The following is a 23,653-nucleotide window of genomic DNA, read 5'->3' on the forward strand; positions in this document are numbered from 1 at the left end:
ATCAGAAAGGGATGTAAACAGTAAATCACTAACCACTATAAAGGGGCAATAGTCTTACCTGGGACCCTCCTTTTTACCATAGCCTTAAGCCAATCTGATATTTTAGCAATCTAGCTATCAATGCCACTTCTGAAAGTGTTCAAGTAGTTATTCACGTCACACACGTGACTGAACTGTAGCTTCACATTACATGTATTTAACAATCACATATCAAATAAACGAGGAAAATGTCAATTTCAAATTCAAGACCGATATTTATATACCGTATTTGCTCGATTATAAGACGAGGTTTTTTCCAGAGCAAATGCTCGTCTTATAATCGGGGTCGTCTTATAAATCAGACCTCAAATAGGTCTGACTATGAGAAGACTAAGATCCAGATCCCCCGCAGCTGCAGGGGACCTGGATCCTCCTGTCTCCCCCCTCCCCACTTACCGGTACTTCCGAGTCCCCGGTGTGTAGCTGAGGCAGCGTGTAGATGTCTACGCGATTCGCACCGGTGCGGGGAACTCTGATCTCTGACAGTTGGGGAAGGTCTGCGCGATAGACGCAGACAACCCCCGCTGCTAGCCACGCCTCCTTCCGGCTGCAGCGTAAGTGCGTGGGATCTACACGCTGCCCTGGCTACATGACAGGGAATTCAGAAGCACCGGTAAGTTGGGGGGGGGGTTTGAGTGTTAAATGGGGGGCATAAGGCATTTCTGGAGGCAGTGCTCTGTGAAATGCCTTTTAACCCCCTTAATGCCACTCTGCCTCCAGAAATGCCTTTTTAACCCTCTATACGCCACTCTGCCTCTTGAATGCCTTAAACCTCCCTATATGCCACTCTTCCCCATAATATGCCTTTTAACCCTCTAAATGCCAGAGTGGCATATAGGGGTATAAGGCATTTCTGGAGGCAGAGTGGCACATAGGGGGTCAAAAGGCATATCATGGGGCACAGTGGCATATAGGGTTAAAAGGCATATCATGGGGCACAGTGGCATTTAGAGGGTTAAAAGGCATATCATGGGGCACAGTGGCATATAGGGGTATAAGGCATTTCTGGGGCAGATGTGCATAACTGAGGGGCAGGTTGGAAAATAGAAGGAAATAAAACCAAAATATTTTTCTCAGTCATAGCTTTTATTAAAAAAAAGTTTAGATGAATTAACATTTACTGGTAAAACTTTTTTCCTATAGGGTCGTCTTATATTCAGGCTTTTTCTTTTTTTTCTAAATTAATATTCAAAATGGGGGGTCGTCTTATAATCAGGGTCGTCTTATAATCGAGCAAATATGGTAATTAATCTGTTAGATGTTTTGCTCCTTCAACTCTGCTGCTGAATAACTATGCCCCTACATGCACTGTCACCACTACCATCACTAATTCTCTCATGGAAGTCTGCGGATCCTGCAGACTTCTAGCCTCCTGGAAATGCCCCACCGAACGGGGGAACAGCCCATTTACTGGTAAAACTTTTTTCCTATAGGGTCGTCTTATATTCAGGCTTTTTCTTTTTTCCTAAATTAATATTCAAAATCAGGGTCGTCTTATAATCGAGCAAATACGGTAATTAATCTGTTAGATGTTTTGGTATGGTTGCAGTATAAATATTACCAGTTTATTAAAGATTACATCAAAAGCACCAGGTTATGCCACCTTCATATGTGGTTGTGACATTCAGGATAACAATATTGACAAGTGAAGTGCTATAAACTTAGTGAAACACACCTGCACATAGAAGCATATTCACAAGGACAATCTTGTGATAGCCTTGGAGCCGGTGTTGACAAGTACAGTGGGCATGAACCAAAAGTCATGACAAGTGCAGCAAAAACAGACAGGTAGAGAGCAGATTTGGAAAATTATTTATTGTTTTATAAAGGTCTATCATATTTCTTTAGCACTGTATAATGGGTAAACAGGACATAACAAGTAGTTTACAACCTAACCATTTGACTTACAGAAACAAAAGGTAAGGAGGACCCTGCTCAAACAAGTTTACAATCTAGAGGAAAGTATCAGTATGCCCTTAAAGCTGTGCACCCATATTTTGAAGCACTTGCAGATTTCTAGTTATAAGTAAGTGTGTGTGTGCACGAGGCAAAGGATTGCTGCATGAGGGTGACAGATCAGATACATAAAATCATGTAGAGCAGGCACAGCACACTATCATTAACCTAATTTCTATAATTACTCCCTTACAATAAAAATGAAGTTTTGAACTTTTACGCCATTATATTACCTTGGAATTTTCTACAACTTCTCCTCAATATTACCATGCTCATACATGGAGGGACATTCCCACAAAATCAAATGAATCAGAGAGAACCTCCAGACATAGTTAGAGTCACATGCAGGGTTTCTGTGTCCAGTGTAAATTGTGCCTTTCCGCTGTCTGCATTCACTGGCTGGGGAAGATGTAATCCCAATTTGCTGTGTAGAGGGTAAACAAACGATTAACTACTTTTGAAGCAAAGTAACTTTTTTCTGTATATATATATATATATGTGTGTGTGTATATATACACACACACACACACAGAGTCGTGGCAAAAAGGTTTGAGAATGACACAAGTATTGATCTTCACAATGTTTGCTGCTTCAGTGTTTAGATATTTCTGTCAGATGCTACTATAGTATACTGAAGTGTAATTACAAGCATTTCATAAGTGTCAAAGGCTTTTATTGACAATGACATTAAGTTTATGCAAAGAGTTAATATTTGCAGTATTGACCCTTCTTTTTCAAGACCTCTGCAATCCACCGTGGCATGCTGTCAATTTAACTTCTGGGCCACATCCTAAATGATAGCAACCCATTCTTGCATAATCAATGCTTGGAGTTTGTCAGTATTTGTGGGTTTTTGTTTGTCCACCCACCTCTTGAGGATTGAACACAAGTTCTCAAAGGGATTAAGGTCCAGGGAGTTTCCTGGCCACGGAAACAATATTTCGATGTTTTGTTCCCCAAGTCACTTTTGCCTTTATGGCATCATGCTGGAAAAGGCATTGTTCCTCACCAAACTATTCTTGGATGGTTGGGAGTTCTTTATTCTTGGCTATGTTCTTACGCACAATTGTGAGTGAGCCCACTGAGAAGCTGAGAAGCAAACCCACACATGAATGGACCTCAGGATGCCTTACTGTTGTCATGACACAGGACTGATGGTAGAGCTCACCTTGTCTTCTCCAGATAAGCTTTTTTCCAGATGCCCCAAAGAAATCGGAAAGGGCACCAATGGCACCCTGATCCCTCAGCTGGACTTTTTTGGGTGCCCTGACGCATTCTTCACAACAATTGAACCTCTCTCCTTGAAGTTCTTGGTGATCTGATAAATGGTTGATTTAGTTGCAGTCTTCCTAGTGGCAATATCCTTGCCTGTGAAGCCCTTTTTGTGCAAAGCAATGATGACAGCACGTGTTTCATTGCAGGCAACCATGGTTAACAGAGGAAGAACAATGATTTCAAGTACCATCCTCCTTTCAAAGCTTCCAGTCTGTTATTCTAACTCAATCAGCATAACAGAGTGATCTCCAGCCTTGTCCATGCCAACACGCTCACCTCTGTTAAGAATAGAATCACTGACATGATGTCAGCTGGTCCTTTTGGGGCAGGGCTGAAATGCAGTAGAAATGTTTTTTTGGGATTAAGTTAATTTTCATTGCAAAGCGGGACTTTGCAATTGATTGCAATTCATCTGATCACCCTTCATAACTTTCTGGAGTATATGCAAATTGCCATCATCTAAACTGAGGCAGCAAACTTTGTGAAGACCAATACTTGTGTAATTCTCAAAATTTTTGGTCACGACTGTACACAGATACTGTTCAAAACTTTGGTGTCACTTAGAAATGTCCTTGTTTTTGGAATAGTGCAGATTTGGTCCATTAAAATAACATCAAATGGTAGTGTAGACATTGTTAATGTTGTAAATGACTATTGTAGCTGGAGATGGCTGAACAGTATATATTTGTGGGCATACAGAGCCCATTTATCAGCAACCAAGTTTATAAATGTAAAAGTCTAATTGTTCATTAGAGAAACATATTCCAATTATTTTAGCACAGATAGCTGTCTTCATGGAAAACAAGGACATTTCTAAGAGACCTTAAACGTTTGCAATTTTTGTATGTCAACTTGCATTGGGTTTGGTGTGCAAATTAAAATAATTAAATTTGCCTTCTACATAGATCTTTAAAAGGGACACCCTAGCAAGTATTTACTTTAACCCTGGGGGTTTTCATAACCAAAAGGACCAAAATATTTTTTTGACTATATTTGGTGAAACCTGCACAAAATCATACACAATTTTGAAGTAGGGCCGTACTTAAATATATATATAATATACAATTATTATCAGTGATGACAGATTAAAATAGAGATAAAAAAATCTAATTTTTGCAATCTTACACATATATATATATATATATATATACACACACACACACACACACACACACACACATTACACATTACTTCCTTAAGAAGTTTTTTTATTTCCTTATTTTTTTTAGACTGTTCCCAGTAAAGTATACCTTAAGATTCCTTTAGGGAATTTTCATACATTTTGTATGACATCACCAGGCTCTCAATATATATATATTTTCACTTATATCACTTTTTTTTTTTTTTAAACAAACAAACAAACCAAAAAAACGGTTTATGCCGATTGCAATGTGATCAGGAAGCAGGGCTTCATATGACAGAGTCAGGGGCGGGCTGGGCCGGGGGGCAATTGCCCCCCAGGCCGCCCTAAATCCGGGCCGGTGGGCCGGACGGACGAGCATTCAATGCGGCTGCGGCCGCAAAGTTAAAAACTAAGCGGCCGCGAGCAGGATTGAATGCGGCCGTCATGCGTACCTGGCGGGGGGGGGGTGGTCCTCATCTGAGGGGTGCCGCTCATCTGAGGGGTGCCACCATGCCGGCACGCCTTCAGAAATGATGCGCGCGGCTGTGCGCCGGGACTTGATGTCAAATCCCGGCGCACAACACTGAAGCCACGCCCACCGTCTTCAGTGCACCGGAAGGACAGGAAGAAGAAGAAGAGGAGGAGGAGGAGGAGGAGGAAAAGTGAGAGTGAAAGAAGAAAAGGTAGGAGAGAGTGGATTAGTAAGTGTGTGAGAGTGATGGGTGTTATGCTGAATGTAAGTGTGTGAGAGTGATGGGTGTTATGCTGAATGTTTGTGAATGAGGGTTTCAGATAGCATGGATGTGTAAGTGTTGGGGGATAACTTGGCATAGGGAGTCCGTAATCACATTCCTTTCATGCCCAGATTCCAGCATGTAGTGGCTGCCTAGGCATGATAGGAGTGTGATTGCTGTTATAAATTATTTTTTGGTCCAACTTCGGTGTGTTAACACTTTTATTGGACAGAATAATTCAATGACAGTATTAATATATATATATATATATATATATATATATATATATATATATATATATATATATAATTGCAAACAGCAATCACACTCCTATCATGCTAAGTCAACCAGCACATGCTAGAACCTGGGCATGATAGGATTGTGATTGTTGTTATATATATGTGTGTATATATATATATATATATGTTAATATTGTTGTTGATTTTTTTGTCTAATTTTGGTGTTACTTTTAATAAAGTATTTTAAAGTTTTGGGTTTTTTTTTGTTTTTTTCAGTTTTGGCCAAGTGAATGCTGAATTTTTAGTTTCAGTCCAGAATTTTCATTTCGGTGCATCCCTACTATATACTATGCCAGTCACTAAAGTGGTAAGCCTACACCACATCAATGTTTGGCTTAGTATATAGTGATAGGGGTTGTCAGTGTCTGGCTCAAGGTATAGGCACACATTGACGGTGGTACCGCGTAATCCCTAAGTATATAATGATAACAGTTATGCTGTACCCCTGTCAATGTTTGCCTAACCATAGAAACTATGCAGTTTTAAAGTGTGTGTATGTGTGGGGGGGTGCCACATACAGGGTCTGCCACAGGTGCCAAATGCTCTAGGTACGCCCCTGCATCATGCGGCAGTCAGACCCAACGGCCATGCCTCAGCTCCTCTTCCCACGTCTTAAAAGGGGTGTAATGAAGAGCTGAGGCATGCAGTGCGTGCACACCGGCTACTTTAATTTCATTAGGCGCTGGTGGAGTGACTGCCGCACGACGGCCGCTTTAAATGTCGCTCGCAGACGCTTTGATGGTGCAATGGGCCAGTTGACTAGACTTGCCCCCCAGGCCTTAGGCTGCCAGCCCTCCCCTGGACAGAGTGGATGGATTATTTGGAGGGGCTGGGGAAGACCCGGTTGTCATGGTCCATATTGGTACCAATGACAGTCAGTGGAAAATGGAAGGTCCTAAAGAATGATTTCAAGGAATTAGGAAGTAAACTGAAGAAAAGGACCTCCAAGGTAGTATTCTCAGAAATATTACCTGTGCCGCGCGCAACAGTAGAAAGGCAAAGTTAGATTAGGGAGGTTAATGCGTGGCTAAAGTCATGGTGTAGGAAGGAGGGTTTTGGATTTTTATAGCACTGGGCTGATTTTGCGCTTGGGTAAATCTTTATAGCTGTGATGGATTGCACCTAAATGGGAGAAGCTCTGCTGTGCTGGGGGACAGGATGGCTAGAAGGTTGGAGAGGATTTTAAAATAGTGGTTTGGGGGAGGGGCACAGAAAGGAGAGGGGCTTTACATCAGAACAAGTGGGGCAGAGATGGGCAAGATCAGAACAGAGGAGGTATGTAATAATAAAAATTTACATAAAATACAAGAGACTCATGATAATATTAAATGTATGATTACTAACGCAAGGAGACTAAATAACATGGGGGAACTAGAGGCAATAGCATACACTAAGCAATATGACATAATAGGCATAACGGAAACATGGTGGGATGAGACGCATGACTTAAAATGTTAACGTAGATAACTAAAATGGTTACACATTATTTGGGAAGGGAGGTGGAGTATGCTTGTATGTCAACAATGAGCTAAAGTCTAATATTAAGCAAGTAGAATGTGACTAGGGAAAGGTGGAAGCTTTATGGGTAGATTTCAGGTTGGGACAAAAAAAAGGAAATCAACTATGTAATAAACAGTAAAAAGTATTTTAAAATAACATAAAAAGTACTGATGTAAATAAAAGTGCTGATACAATTAAATTATATCATAAAAAGTCCTTAAAATACTTTTTATAGCTGCAGCTGATATGGATCCAGCTGGCTGCTAATTAAGAATAAATATTTCTTTTAATATACCTTCCATGTGGATAGTGGTTGTTTTTAGACACCACACACACATTGGTATCCTACCATTGGACTCTTCAAACCAGAAGGATATACGGATGTGACCAGATCATCACCAGAAATTATGGGCATCTTGACACTTATTTAAGTGTAAGTATATTTCCACTTGTTGCGTATCTAGCGCTGTATACATAACACACTATTGGATTCTTTTCTGGTTTGTTTCCTCGGTATATATTCCTGTATATGGACCCCAAGGCCATCTCTATGACGCACTGAACCCCATCAACACATTGTGAGTGGGAAATCTGCGATACGCAGGGCATAACACACTGTTTTACTCCTACACTATATATTTTTTTCTCTGTCTTATTTTTCATTGAATGGAACACACGAGCGCCCCCTAGTGGACTTTTTGCTGTAGTTGTAACAGCACCCAGTTAATTTTTTCCTGTTCTTTAGTTACAATTTCTTGGAGCGTGGAAAGATCGCTATTATTTCTATTAATTCTCTCTAATTTAGCAAATTTTATATGTAGTTCTGTCAATGTAGAGCCCCACCCGTTTCTTCTCTCTAGTGCCCATTTTTATCAATAATTGGTGCGCAATAGAGTTTTTAAACATGTTATTTTGACAGATCAGTTTGTTGGCTCCAGGTCTCATTTGAGACACAGTAGAAGGCCCATATTTCGTTTTAAGCCCCTAAAACTATATATTTTCAAACACTAGACAGCTCAGGCAACCAAGTTAGGGGCATATTGGCCTATCCCATGCAGCCCATTCCGTACCAGCGCCTTCCAAAATTAGTCTAACAAAAAAAAAAAAACATTTTTCACATCCACTATGCAGTTTCACTATGTTTATTTAGATACGTGAAAGAACAAAATAGGTCTTGATTTCTGTTCAGTAACACCCCCCAAGTACAGCAATACCCCACATGCAAAGATAACTCATGTTTTTCAGTGGAGTCAAAACTGGGACATGTGCATTTTAATTGTAAACTTTTTTAAAATATTTTTTTTTAAATCAAATTACTTGTAAGTGACAAGTTTAGGCCACTGATATTGATCAGGGAGACCGATCAATAATCAGTGACTTAAAATGTCACTGACAAGTGATGATGTAATAATTATGTATTTTTTATTAATAATTTGTTTTTTTTTTCTTTTCATTTTTACCATAGATGACCCCTCTCTCTTTCTAGGGCTGGGCCATCCAGGGGCTGCCATAATGATTAGATCCCTCCTATTGGCCAGGAGTGATCTGATCATTAGCCCTCAAATGAACTGCTGCAGCAACTAAACTCACAACAATTGACCTAGAAGCACCCTGGACTTTCAGGTCAGTGCTGTTATTTTTTATTTTTTTATTTTTTATCTCTTTTAATGCTGATGCTCCATTGGAGCACAGCATGGACTGATATTTAGTCCTCACAAGCTTGAGGGGACAAATATTAACCCCCCTGCAATGCCGCGATGGTGTCATACCGTGGCAGTAAAGGGGAGGGTGGGGAAGAACCCCTCCTCCCTGTCACCTGGGACACAATTTCAGGGATAAGTCTGTTTGATCACTCCTGTAGGAGTGATCAAAAGGCTTGTGGGGGCTCTTTTTGGTGTTGCAGCAGCAGAGCCCCGTACAAAACGGGTATTAACCCCTGAAATGCCGCTCTTATGGAGCGATCAGGGAGCAGGGGAATGTTGTGGCAATCAACAAACAACCCCTTTCCCTGAAGCTGCCTGCGGCAGCTGAAAACACGGTCATCGGTTTACCGGCAATTGCGTTTTGAGCCTACAGAATCCTTCCGTGGGAATGATCGAAGGCTCGGGGTGGTTGTGCTGGTCTGCCCAGTGTTATTAGCAAAAATCTGCTTGGTTTTCTTAAACATAGGTCATATCAAACGAACTCAATTGCATTCCACGAAGAAGTTAGTAGAAGTGTAGATCAAGGTGCTGCAGTGGATGTAATCTACTTGGATTTTGCCAAGGTGTTTTGACACGGTTCCACACAATAGATTAGTATTCAAAATGAAATAATTGGTCTAGATGCAAATTCTTGTTCTTGGCTAGAACATTGGCTTAGAGATAGAGAACAGAGAGTTGTTATAAATGGTAAATTTTCAAGCTGGTCAAAAGTGGTAAGTGGTATCCCTCAGGTTTCTGTTCTGGGACCAATTTTATTCAACATATTTATAAATGACCTGGCAATAGGCATTGAAAGTCATGTTTCCGTGTTTTCAGATGACACTAAACTCTGTAAAGTAATACAATGTGAGGGATTTGCATAGACTGGGGGACTAGACACACAAATTGCAGATGACATTTAATGTTGATTAATGCAAAGTTATTCACTTTGGGGTAAGGAATGCACAAGTAATTTACACCCTAAATGGTAGTGAATTCGAGATAACAAATGAGAAGGATTTGGGAATTGTTCTAGACAACAAACTAGGCAACAATGTGCAATGTCAGTCAGCAGTTGCTAAGGCCAGTAAGGTATTGTCCTGTATAAAAAGGGGCATCAATTTGGGGGATAAAAAATATAATTTTGCCTCTTTATAAATCAATGGTAATACCACACCTTGAATAAGCTGTGCAATTTTGGGCACCTATTCTAAAGAAGGATATTATAGCACTGGAAAAGGTGCGGAGGTGGGCTACAAAATTGAATAAAAGGAATGAAACACTTTAGTTATGAAGAAAGGTTAACTAATTTAAATCTGTTTAGTTTAGAAAAACGGTGCCTCTGAGGGGATATGATAGCATTACATAAGTATATTCAGGGCCAATACAAACACTGTCTGGAAAACTATTCATAAAGAGCACTATGCATAGGACACGAGGTCATGCAAAAACATAGTTCTCAGGGATATAATTTTGTAATTATGGGGAAACAGCTTGATCCAAGGAGAGATCTGACTGCCATAGTGGGGTCAAGAAGGAATTTTGTTCCCTAGTTGATTGCAAAATCGGAAAAAGCCACAAACCTGTGTTTTGCCTTCTTTTGGATCAACAGCAATTAACAGATAAGGGAAAGGCTGAACTTGATGGACCCATGTCTTTTTTCAGCCTATATAACTATGTATAACTTAGTTGTTTTCACAAAAAAAGGACGTTTCTAGCTATTCTATCATAATTGCAAAAGGGTTTTCTAATGATCAATTAGCTTTTAAAACCTACACTTGGATTAGCTATATTGGAACACAAGAGTGATGGTGGCTGATAAAGGGCCTCTGTACGCCTATTATTATTATTATCTTTTATTTATATAGCGCCAACAGTTTATGCAGCGCTTAATACAATACATAAATTCAAGGGATATGACAAGGCAAGAATTGACAGACTAAGACAAACTGATACATTCGATGGAGAGAGCCCTGCTCGCAAGCTTATAGCCTATGATGATATTCCATTATTCCCCATTATTCCATTATTCCCCAAAAAAAAAAATTGTGTGTATTTTTGTGTATTTTTTTGTGTGTATTTTTTATAGCGGTACAGTGGGCTTACCATGAGGTAAAGAGAGGAGCAATTATCCATTGTAATAACTTACTATTTGGGTGTGTGAAGATCAAGGAAGTTATTTTTGACTTGTAGTAGCACATCGGAAGATTTTGTACCAGGCAGGTTAATTCGAATCTGTGTTGAGATGATTAATATACATGTTAAAAAAACAAAACACTTTTTTGTTACTGTTAATACGCAGCATACACATAGCTGATTTTGGACAACCAGAAAACGAATATATTGCAGAGGTGGTTTGAATAATTTGGTTATATAGAGGCAGGATGCAACACCATACTAATCCACCCACCAATCATCATTTCTCATTTCCATCTAAATTGCTAAAGTGAGCATTCTCCAAATGTACCCCTTTATGCCTCTCCCTATTTGCATGTTCTTATGTTTTTCATATGGTTGCCTACAGCCCTTGCTCTCTCTACAGTGAAAAATAAGGTGTGGGTATCCTTTTCACTTATTTCCTCTGGTGTTTTATAAATAGGCAAGTCATTCATACATAAAGGAGGTTTGCAAAACACAGTTCTTTACCATCATATCCTCACAACAGGTCGTTGATGAGTTCTTCTGAGTAAAGCCTAAAAAGACATCTTCCGGACGCACACTTTGCTTGAAAATAATCTGATACCTGGGGATATTTTGAAGTGCTATTGTTAGTAGAACATCGTAAGGATCTGCATCTAGCTCTATACTGCTTTTGTGAGAAAGACTTACTCAGGTTGCTGTCTTGTGTCAAATTTGTCTTCAACCTCTGCCACTGTGGTGGACTCCCTTTCATTCCAGATTTCCTTCTTGTTCTGTATACCTGGATAAGATACAAAAAGAATGTGTGTCATGAAATGTGTTTGTGCAATGCAGGCCTTTGGAGTGGTGTAAACTGAACCACCATTGGACTCTGAAGCAGTGGAAATGCATACACTGGAGTGCTAAAACACATTTATACAGACATTTTAGAGAATTGCATGCTTTCAACTTAGTGGCGCCAGTTGGGGAAGGCCTTTACCTGTTCCAACATGACTGTGTCACTATGCACAAAGCAAGGCCCATAAAGACATGGTTTGAAGAACTTGCTGTGGGGCACAAAGCCCTGATGTTAGCTCCATTGAACACCTTTGGGATGAATTGGAATGCTGATTGTGAACCAGGCCTTCTCTTACAACATCACAGCAAGGGCTTGCATTTCTCTAAGCGACTTGCTTTCTGTAAGTGGCTACTTTGTGCACCACATAGTAACATAGTTTATAAGGTTGGAAAAAGACCAAAGTCCATCAAGTTCAACCTATATACATATTGTATCCCTACTGTGTTGATCCAGAGGAAGGCAAAAAACCCTTATGAAGCAGATGCCAATTGCCCCATACCAGGGGGAAAATTCCTTCCTGACTCCAAATATGGCAATCAGAATAAATCCCTGGATCAACGTTCTGTCCCTAATATCCATAACTTGTAATATTATTGCTTTCAAGAAACACGTCCAGGCGCCTTTTGAACTCTTTTATTGAGTTTACCATTACCACTTCCTCTGGCAGAGAGTTCCATAATCTCACTGCCCTTACTGTAAAGAACCCCCGTCTGTGCTGGTGTAGAAACCTTCTTTCCTCCAGCCGTAGAGGATGTCCCTTTGTTATAGATACAGTCCTGGGTATAAATAGGTCCTGGGAGTGATCTCTGTACTGCCCCCTTATATATTTATACATAGTTATTAAGTCCCCCCCCGGCTTTTTTCCAAACTAAATAACCCTAATTCTGATAATCTTTCTGGGTACTGTAGTCCTCCCATTCCCCTTATTACTCTGGTTGCCCGTCTTTGAACCCTCTCCAGCTCCACTATATCTTTCTTGTACACTGGTGCCCAGTACTGTACACAGTATTCCATGTGTGGTCTGACTAGTGACTTGTACAGTGGTAGAATTATTTCCTTGTCGTGGGCATCTATGCCCCTTTTGATGCACCCCATGATTTTATTTGCCTTAGCAACAGCTGCCTGACACTGGTCGCTACAGGTAAATTTACTGTTAACTAAAACTCCTAAATCCTTTTCCATGTCAGTCGTCCCCAGTGTTTTCCCATTTAATACATATTCCCAGCCTGGATTTTTCTTCCCCATGTGCTTCCTCACTGCCTTCCTGTTTTAGTAGCTTAAATGCCTTTTTTGCCATTTATTGCCCCTTTTACATTTTTATTTATCCACATTGGTTTTCTCTTGTTCCCGACTCTTTTATTCCCATACGGTATGTACCTTTCACAGTGAGAATTTAAGATATTCTTAAAAATCTTCCATTGAGTGTCTGTACTCTTGTTTTTGAGGACATTTTCCCAATTTACAGTGTTAAGGGCTTCTCTTAGTTGATCAAACTTTGCCTTCCTAAAGTTCATAGTTCTTGTGGCTCCTCTAAGAGTTCCCTTATTGAACGACAAGTTATAATGTATTATATTGTGATCACTATTTCCTAGATGCCCCCTGACCTGCACATTAGTTACTCTGTCAGGTCTGTTGGTTAATATTAAGTCCAGTAGGGCACCCCCTCTGGTTGGGTCCTGTACCATTTGGGACAAATAATTAACCTTACTTATAGTCAGAAACCGGTTTCCTTTATGAGATTCACAGGTCTCGGTTTCCCAGTTTATGTAGGGATAGTTAAAGTCCCCCATAATAACCACCTCATTGTGGTTATTACAAGAGGTGTAAGAGAAACCAAGGTAAGCTAGAAATTGCTTCAATCTTGTAAGGACACACATCCCTCCATAAAGTATGAACAAGCTTGGAGATCTCACTCAGTGCACATCATACCATGTGTATGCATGCTTGGAAAAGCAGTTCCTGGGTCCATATTGCTGAGGCAAGTGTGAGCAATTAGTTTTACCCACTTAATAGTCAAACAAGTCAAAACAAACTAAAGTAGCTCAGGGTGAGTAGGTTAAACACAGACACGGTCCAACAGTGTTTATCAGGGCTAATCTCAGTAGGTAAGCTCCTTTAACCCCTTCGTGACCTTTGCCGGTTCAGGACTGTCATGACAAGAAGGTCACTAAACGACCTTTGACGGTCCTGAACCGTCAAAAAATTAAATAAGCTTAGAAAGTGATCAAGGATCACTTTCTTCGCTTAAACGGCCTTGCTGCAATGCCTCGATGTCGAGGCATTCAGCAAGGCCGAGATCGGCATTGGGGGCCATGTCTGGCCCCTCCCCGGGGCGTCAACAGCGTATGTATGGCGGCGGACGCCCGTTTTAAAAGCGTTTAGGAGGCGACAACTTAAATGGTGTCGCTGGAATGCCTCGATCAGGAGGCATCCAGCGATACCAAACACTTACCTCTGGGTGGGCTGTGACCGCTCCGGAGAGCGGTCACAGCCGCAGCTGCCGGTGATCTTCGCCATCTGCAAGATGGCGGCGGCCCGGGAAATAAAACAATAAAGGTGAAAAGTTTGCTAGATGGTCTCCAGACCCTCTAGAGAACTGGCTCCACTTGCTGGTTGAATACAGGTACTGCATTCAACCATGCAAGTCAATGGAGCCCAGCTTTCTAATCACTATGTGATTAGTAAAATATTTAAAAAAAAATAATAAAAAATGGAAAAAAAAAAAATGTGCTAACATTTAAAAATAATTATGCAGTGATGTCACTAGATGAACCATCCAGTACCAGCAAAATGTGTAAAAAAAAATATAAAAAAAGTATTAAAAAAATAAAATTAAAAAATAAAGTTTATTATTTTGAGCAAGTGCTAAAATTTCTCAAAAATCTCAACAAAGAGTTAAAATAAAAGCACTTCAAATACCCAAGGGGTGTCTAATATGAAAAAAAAATGGCGGATGGGGTAAATTGGAGTGGCCTAGCTCAAAGATAGGGCATAGGTACAGACTGACCAAAATGGAGAAAAAAAGCGCACTTCCCAAATGTGGCATTTTAAATCTGAAACAACCTGACAAACCCATGCATGTCAGGTATCACTGCACTCAGGAGATGTTCCTGAACACACATTGGGGTGTTGTTTGACACGGACATATACCAGGACCTGTATATCTATAACTAAAGTACAATTTGTGTGGAAAAAAAATAAAAAAAATTACTATTACAAAGTTTGACAAAGTGTAGTTCTATAATTGGTGCATGGAAAGGGTTAAAATAACAGCATTTGGAATACCCTGGGGTGTCTAGTTTTCAAAAATATATGGTTTGAATGGGTTAAATTGAGTTAACCGGCTTCAAAGATGTTCCAAAGAGGAGATGAAGGCAGAATGACCAAATGACCACCTGAATTACGCATGCCCCAAAAGTAGCCTTTTACCAGCCAAACAATCTGACAAACCCATGCATGTGGGGTATCGCTGTACTCCGGAGATGTTCCTGAACACACATTGGGGTGTTGTTTGCCAGTGACATATACCAGAACCTGTATATCTATAACTAAAGTACAATTTGTGTGGGGAAAAAAATAAAAAAAAATTACTATTACAAAGTGTAGTTCTATAATTGGTGCATGGAAAGGGTTAAAATAACAGCATTTGGAATACCCTGGGGTGTCTAGTTTTCAAAAATATATGGTTTGAATGGGTTAAATTGAGTTAACCGGCTTCAAAGATGTTCCAAAGAGGAGATGGAGGCAGACTGACCAGATTTGTTAAAAAAGATTTGGAAATCATAAAACGCTGCTTGTACTTATTGCCCTATAACTTACAAAAAACATTGGGTATTTCTAAACTCAGGGCAAGTAGTAGAATCTATTTAGCTAGTTTTTTTACTTGCTTTTTTAGGTGAGTAAAAGATTTTTCAAATAAAAGTCATAAAATGGTTTTTTCTTTCAATTTTTCACCATGTTTTTTTAATTTTTTTTTATAGTAAATAAGATGATACGATCAAAATAATGGTATCTGAAGAAAGCCCATCTTGTCCTGAAAAAAACAATATATAACTTATGTGGGTTCACTAAATGGGTGAGGAGAAAATTACAGCTGAACACAAGCACCACAAAAGTGTCAAAACAGCCTCGGTCCCACAGGGTACAAAATGAAAAATGAGCCCGGTCCTTAAGGGGTTAAGCTGTTTGTGACTATCAGTGCAGACTGTACATTACGTACAGTGCTGGTACAGTACAAGAGACAGGACTTGTTCTCCTCCCACTGGACAACTAGGGATCTGTCTCCCTTCTTCCTAAAGCAAGGAGAGAAACCTGAAAAATGCTTGTACCGTAACTGGGGATTTTAAATAAATAAATACAAAAAGTGTGTGCTACAAACTGCAGCATCATGGGAACCAGTCAGAGCGCACTCCAGGTATGAGATTGCTGCTATGAATAACAATAGTAGCGATGGTCAGCAGCACCTAAGATTTACAGGTACACGGGCCGGGCTCCACCAAGACCCTTAATGATAAAAAAACAAACGAAGGCTCAGCATTTCAAATTGTGTGGTATTTTAATGTCCACGAGTGTGCAACATGAAAAGTCCATCAAAAATTGCTATGGAACAGCGCAGGAGAGTTAAATCAACTGGGGGTAAGCAAAAGGTGAGAAAGTAAAGATCTCAGGTATAAATAGGCAGTCCTGGCGAGAAAAGGAGGTCACCAAAGGGTGACAGTGACATCACATGCGTGCCGCCATGCGCAAGAACTGTTAGAGACTTAGTCACGTGGTTGCATGCATCAGTGCTGGCTGAGACATGGTCTGTCACGATGTTGGAGGAGAAATCAAGGTAGCGGGGAAGCAGAACGTGGACTTGCTACATCGGAGAAGATCTCCTCCTTGCCCCGGAAGTGGATGGACGATAGGGTCAGTGCAGGGAATCCCTGCAATGTCACAGGTAAATCCTAACAGAATTAGTCACGTGGACCTTCCATTCTGTTGCTGGGCAAAAATTGCAAAATAATTTAGGCCTCGCTAAATAAAAGGGCATCATCTATACAAAGTTGATACATAAAGACAATATTTTTGTTGTAGTTTAAATTTCTAATATTCTTTTGATCAACCTTTTGCCCTGCAAATTATGAATCTGAAAATATCCTGAGACATTTTTTAAAAAGGATTCTTCCTAAACAATAATATAAAAACAAACTCAAAAGTGCAGAGAGACTTTTAGAAAGGGTGTTAGGAGAAACAAGGTATAGCTACCATTCACTAATACCTACATCAATAATTTAAGGATTATAAATCTGCAAATAGCAAAATGGCTGCATACAAATTGTCCAAATGGCTTCCCTTACTATTAAAATTACAAACTCAGCATACTTAAAAGGTTTTAAAAAAAAAAACTTGCAGCTTTGAAATAAGGTATATCCTCTAATTATTCCCATGTAATTTTCAAGAGTACATAAAGGAGGTATTTGCAAAATTAGGACAGTACAATTAATACATGTGGTTAACTAGTTTACTAGCAATTTACATAGGAAAAACTTTAAGGCCCCCCTCCCCAATTATAAACTTCATGTGAGCTGCTGCCATTCTACCATGAGGTAGCGCACATAATGCACATTACTTAATCCCACTGGATACCTGTTACTGTGCACCCATTTTAGCACCCTGAATCTTTTAAATAAACATGCTACCTCAAACTTTGGATGTATGGCCTTGGGAGATTGGTACATCTTTGTCCTTTTGTTCATCTTTTAATATTCTTTAGTATGTAGATTTAGCTTTCTTGATTGTTTGCTATTGCCTTATTTATGGTGATAAAATGTATATCTTTGTTTGATAAGACTAGCCCTTTCTGTGTGTTGTCTCCCTGCAAAGGACTTTATAAATTACTTTATGCCCCTCTTAAAGAATCTACCATTCTCTGTCAAAACTGAAAATGACAGTAACAATGTGATGTGTGCATCGTACTCATGGCACATATACAATAATTATTCTGTGGCTTTCAATTTCTACCTTCTGGATGCAGCTTTCTTGCAGGTCCAATGTCTCCAGGGCCAGATATTCCAAATGAGAAGGAACTCTGAAAAGACACAAATAGTAAAAAAAAGAAACATATTAACTTCCTCCTTTTATAATACTATGTATTTCCAAAAAGTAATTTTTTGCAAAACACAGAGCATTCAGTGTGTCTCATCCAACAAAGACATCCAGGTCTAATGTATCCTTTACTTATGTTTTTGTAGATCATGCTTTATACACAGAATGGAAATGGCATGTAAGAATTCATACACACACATTAGATAAATGCAATGGTACCCAATATAAATCATGTTGGTTCCTGTGCAGAAACAAGAAGCAGTTTGTTTGAGAGTAGGGCTCAACTGTTGACATCCGCAGAAATGTTATTCTGAAGCATGCACTCAGCCAGAGGTTTAACACAGGTCCCAAGCATGGTCCACTGCAGATGTGTATGACTGTGCATTGTTTCAATCAATAACATGTTCCACGATACGCAACACACTATATGGACACAAGTATTGGGTCACCTGACCATTCCACCAACAGAGACTTTTATAGCATCACATTCTAAATGCATTGACATTAATATTGCATTGGTCCCCCTTTTCTGCTATAACAGCTTCCACTCTTCTAAGAAGGCTTTTCACAAGATTTTGTAGTGTTTCTGTGGGAATTTTGCCCTTTTATCATGAAGAAAATTTGTGTGGTTAGGCACTGATGTTGTATGAGAAGGCCTGGCTCACAATCTCTGTTCTAGTTCATCCCAAAGGTGTTCCGTGGCGTTGAGGTCAGGGCTCTGTGCGGGCCAATCAAGTTCTTTCACATCCAATTCATCCAACCAAATGTCCTTATGGACCTTGCTTTGTGCACTGGGGCACAGTCATGCTGGAATAGAAACGGGGCCTTCTGTTCCCACCAAGTTGGAAGCATAGAATTGTCCAAAATGCGCCCTTCAGCAAACCAAGTTAGCTTATCCATACAAATTATGTAATTTTTTCAGGATACATCCCTGTTTTCTCCTCCATCCACAGAATCTATCATTTAGTATGACATATATATATATATATACACACACACACACACACACACACACACACAAAAAAGTTCCTTTAATTAAGTAAATGAACCCTTTGGATCTGGTTTTCTGTGTTAATTGTTCATAGAATGTGATCTGATCTACATCCAAGGTGCAAAAATATAGACAAGCACAATGTGCTTAAGCTAATAGCACACAAACTATGATAATCTTTCATGTCGTTACCGAACACACCCATTAAACATTCACAGTGCTGGTGGAAAAAGTAAGTGAACCCTTGGATTTAATAAACTGGTTGATCCTCATGTGCCAACAATAACCTCAATCAAATGCTTCCATTAGCTATGGATCAGACCCGCACAGCCTTCAGTGCATTCTTCTAGACCATTCTTCTGTACAGAGCTGTTAAAGCTCAGGCATATTTTTAGGATGTCTGGTGTGAACAGTTCTTCTGATGTCCTTCCAGAGCATCTTTAGTGGGCTCTGACTGGGACGATCTAAAAGGAGTATTATCATCATACAAATTATGTTTTCTTGTTGGTATGCAGTGCCCTTTGAAGCCAAACAATTTAACTGTAGTTTCATTAGTCCACAAAGCATTGTGGAGTGTCAAACTACAGGCGCACAGCAATGTTTTTTTGGCTTCCATGTCCTGCCATGGACTCCTGCCTATTCCATGTTCTGCACATGACAGATTCATAAACAGAGATGTTAACCAGTTCCAGTGATTCTTTGAAGCCTTTAGTGGTTACTTAAAAAAATAAAATTAAACTGACGTAAATTCACGTGTCAGCTGGGTTCCTGCTTCCCTTGGGCGGTACAAAAGATGCTGCTTGTACAGTGTGTGCTAGAAATGCACAGGTAAGCAGCAGGGCCCTTGCAATCCTGAGACTGTGCTACGGCCCAGCCAGGGGCATAAAAGACGGCCCTGGCAGTCATGCGTCCGCGTTGGCCACTGGTGGGCCAGCTCGCCCCTGGCTGGGGCTATTTTCAAGAAGGTGCCTGGTGCTGCAGCTCCAACAGCCCCAACAGCCCCTACGTTAATTCAGCCCTGGGGGGGCCTAACTTCAATATCGCAGAGTATCAAAATGACTGCATAAAAGTAGTGTTTTACGAAAGTGTTTCTGAAAAGTAGACAACCCACGGTATTGCACCATGGTTATTTTGACATAGTTAGTGTATTCATTTTACTACCAATCTAAATTATGACTAAAAAATAAAAAATCTACTTGTCATGCTCCTTTGGATTTCTTGCCCAGGGTATTTCCACCTACATTCAAACAGGCCAATTTTAAAACAGGTGTACTAGATCGTTGATTATTTTTGTGTTGTATTTTCTTTTTTCAATTTTATTTATAGAATAATCGGCTGACCACAATAGTTTTTCACTCACCATACAGTCATTTGGGTCTTCTTTTGCGGTATTGGAGAGCAGTGAACACAGAGCCTCCATTGCCCAGGTGGATGAGGAATCACTTGGCAGCAGCTCCATTTTAATATATAGTTCTGAGGAGAAAGGATGAAGTAGAGAATATGGTTCTTTATGTATTTCAAATGTATGAAATCACAAACCTTTCATTCTCTTGAAGAGTACAAACAATATAATGCAGAGATCTTTCTTGTTAAGAAAATATAAAAAATTAGGTATTGCAATACACAGAAGCGGAAATGATCTCCATTCACTGGCCCAATAAATAGGAGGGTCTCTATGGTGCACTAAAAAAATACCCAGTTTTTGAAGGCATCCATTGTATCTGATAACACCACATCACTTGGCAGTGAATTACATACCTTTATTGGCCTTATTGTACAGAAGCCTTCATTTGTTGTGTATGCTCTTCCAATCTCAGAGAATGACTCTCTCATTTTACAAATGGTTCTTTGTAAATTTTTGTTAATAAACAGGTCACTGGAGAACTCTTTATATTGGCCCTGCTGTGCCCCGCAGGGCGTCCCTACCTTCTGGACCCTTCCCCACATGCTCCAGGTCCTGGCACCACCACGTGCTAGGCCACATCCCCGGCCTTGCATACTGCGGGGTGCAACCAGCAGGGGGGGCGTGTCCGGGCGTCTACTAAACAATCCTCATTGGTGGGGGCTGGGGAGGTGGTGCTATGGCCGTCTATGGTGGGAGGTGGAGCCTGCTGGTGTCGAGGGGCGGGTTTGGGTTTCGCAACCCATAAAACCCATGCACCTACTGTGTATTAAGCTCCTACGGATATACATTACCTAGTGTAGAACCCCATCTAGTGTTCGTTTTCTAGTACTACAGGCGCTTCTGGTTTTTCACTTCGACTTGTCTCCAAGATTATCTTGCTCTCGGCTTGCTTATTTGACTCTGCTTTTTGCCTGACCCTTTTGTTGTGCCTGCCACCCTGCCATTGGTCTCCAGCTCATCCGCACCAGGACCTGACAATATAGATGCAACTTTCTTAGTATTTCTTCCACTACCCTTATTAATTTTGCGGCCATCCTAGTTTAATAATTTTCTTTTTAAAGGACCAGTGCCCAGAATTATACCGCATATCCAAGGTGAGGTCTTACCATTGACTTGTAAAAAGACAAGATAATATCCTGCTCCTGTGAAGCAACATATTTTCACTAACCCCTTGATGACAATTGACGCTCCGGGCACCTCATGCACTAACATCCAGTTAGCGACAATTGACGTGCCAGGACTGTCATGGCTTTAAGCAGGTGCAGAAAGCAATCTACATTCGGTTTCTGCACTAGGGCTGCAACAACTAATCGATAAAAATCAATAATGAAATGATAATGAAAATCGTTGCCAACGAATTTCATTATTGATTAGCTGAATCGATTTCTATCGATTATAAAATGAGGGTTTTTTCAGAGCAAATGCTCTGAAAAATACCCCTCGTTTTATAATCTGTTTCAGTGTGACTCACAGCAGCAGTTCCTACTTACAGTCCCTTCCTGCAGTCACTGCAGGTTATAGTTAATGGGGTGTTTAGGGGCAGTTGTGGTTATTGGGGTCTTCAGGGTTAATTTAGGGGCAGTTGTGGTTGATGGGGTGTTTAGGGTTAATTTAGGGGCAGTTATAGTTGTGATGGAGTGTGTGACGGAACAGTCCATCACTGGGGCCCCTGGAGAGGACTGAAAGCAGGCCCTGCCACAGATTATTGACCCTGCCTCCCTGCCCTGGCGAGTGGGACTGTTGTCCTCGTCTGGGACCAAGAATAAACTGTTCATTCCTGCTGTACTCAATTCAAGGTAGTTGTGTCTACTTATTGGGTAAACATAGCAGGGTTCCAAGGTGTGCATGCTGACTGGTGCTGAAAGTGATTTGGGGGACAACAGGAGGATACATGTGGGTGATCTCTGGGAGTTACTACAGCTCTCTTGGTGAACCCATTGCAATAGTTAATGGGTCTTTGGGGTTAATTTAGGGGCAGTTGTGGTTGATGGGGTCTTTAGAGTTAATTTAGGGGCAGTTGTGGTTGATGGGGTCTTCAGGGTTAATTTAGGGTCAGTTATGGTTAATGGGGTCTTCTATTCAGGGTTAATTTAATGCTGAGGACTGAGGGTTAATTTAACAAGGTTAATTTAAGGTGCAGTTAGAGGTAAAGGGGGGCAAACTGAGGGTAATCTAAGTCCTGGGGGCAGTGAAGATTAACCCTGTATTTAATTTATAAAAGCATTGTGTCTGTGAACGAGTCTGCAAATCTATGAGTGCACTATGGCATATCAGGGGGGTTTACGGCATACCTGGGGAGGACAGAGTGACATATCTGGGGGTATAAGGCATATACGGTATAAGGCATATGTGGGGAGGAAGTAAAAGTCAGAAATTTTTTCTCAATTTTTCACAGTATTTTATACTTTTTTATAGTAAATGATATGATACAATCAAAATAACGACATCTAAAGAAAGCCCTTCTTGTCCTGAGGAAAGAAATGTATAACTTGTGTGGGTTCAGTAAACGGGAAAGAAGAAAATCACAGCTAAACACGAGCACTGCAGAAAAAAAATCAGCCATTGTCACTAAGGGTACAAAAATATCAGCCATTGTCACGAAGGGTGCAAAAAAAAAAATCAGTCATTGTCACGAAGGGTACAAAAATATCAGCCATTGTCACTAAGGGTACAAAAAAAAATCAGCCATTGTCACTAAGGGTACAAAAAAAATCAGCCATTGTCATGAAGGGGTTAATATATCCTTTTCAGGGGTACTTTTGAGATTTTTATTTTACTTTTTTTAGTGGACATTGTTGATATGGTTATCACATAATTCCGATGCTTGTTTATTTGCGCAACACTTTATATATTTTTAATTGAGATACGCGACCACTACTGAAGTAAGAGTCTCGCCATGCTATAACGCCCAAAATTGAAGAAAAGCCTGGTCATGATGTCTAGTTTCTAAATAAGGTTAAGCTAATTAATATATTTTCGGTATTTTCCTCTCCATTTGCTCCTGCTATATGCACATGTAAAACTAAAAAACAGAAAATCATAAAAAAGTCTTACATTTATGAATATGATTTCAAAAGAAAGCTTTATGTGTGCTGGAAAAAATATATAAATTTGTGTGGGTACACTAACGGAAAAAGAGGGTTATCAGTGTCGAACATAGTAAAACCACAAACATTTAAGCGGTACTTCATAAAAAAATAAAAATAAAAAAAAAAAGACTTGGTCCTTAAGGTATTAATAATATACAACACCCTTCCTACATATGTCTTTGCATGTACACATACTATGCACAACGACTACATATTACATTACCTTGAGCACAACAACGCGTTTGTAATCAACTGTCCAACTCTAAGTCCGCGGTACATTACTGAATACAAAACGCATTTCTATGGAAACGGCCTACCCATCTCTAAGGGGTCTCCATAGACCTGATTTACAAACAAATGGGATTGACCAATAGATCAATACAGACACCACGAACTCTATGAAAACAATACAAGAAAACAAAATAACCCAAACAGGAAAAAAACGCAGCAGGCTTTACCAAAGACACCTAAAAAAGGCTTTGGCACGTCAAGCTAC

The 23,653-nt window shown here is 40.1% G+C and overlaps 1 protein-coding gene across 1 annotated transcript; it reads right to left on the reverse strand.

The window, feature by feature from the left end:
* Nucleotides 1-1,839: 1,839 nt before the first annotated feature.
* DNAAF6 (dynein axonemal assembly factor 6) lies at nucleotides 1,840-23,533 on the reverse strand. The gene is made up of 7 exons (XM_053473783.1): nucleotides 23,381-23,533; nucleotides 20,024-20,136; nucleotides 17,589-17,655; nucleotides 11,438-11,528; nucleotides 11,255-11,351; nucleotides 10,758-10,843; nucleotides 1,840-2,419 (listed from the first exon to the last, which is right to left on the reverse strand). Exons 2-7 carry the CDS (start codon nucleotides 20,120-20,122, stop codon nucleotides 2,305-2,307), a joined length of 555 nt encoding a protein of 184 aa, XP_053329758.1. The 5' UTR covers nucleotides 20,123-20,136; nucleotides 23,381-23,533; the 3' UTR covers nucleotides 1,840-2,304.
* Between the last annotated feature and the right edge of the window lie 120 nt (nucleotides 23,534-23,653).

This window comes from Spea bombifrons, chromosome 8 (genome assembly GCF_027358695.1).
Source record: "Spea bombifrons isolate aSpeBom1 chromosome 8, aSpeBom1.2.pri, whole genome shotgun sequence".
Taxonomy (NCBI): Eukaryota; Metazoa; Chordata; class Amphibia; order Anura; family Pelobatidae; genus Spea; species Spea bombifrons.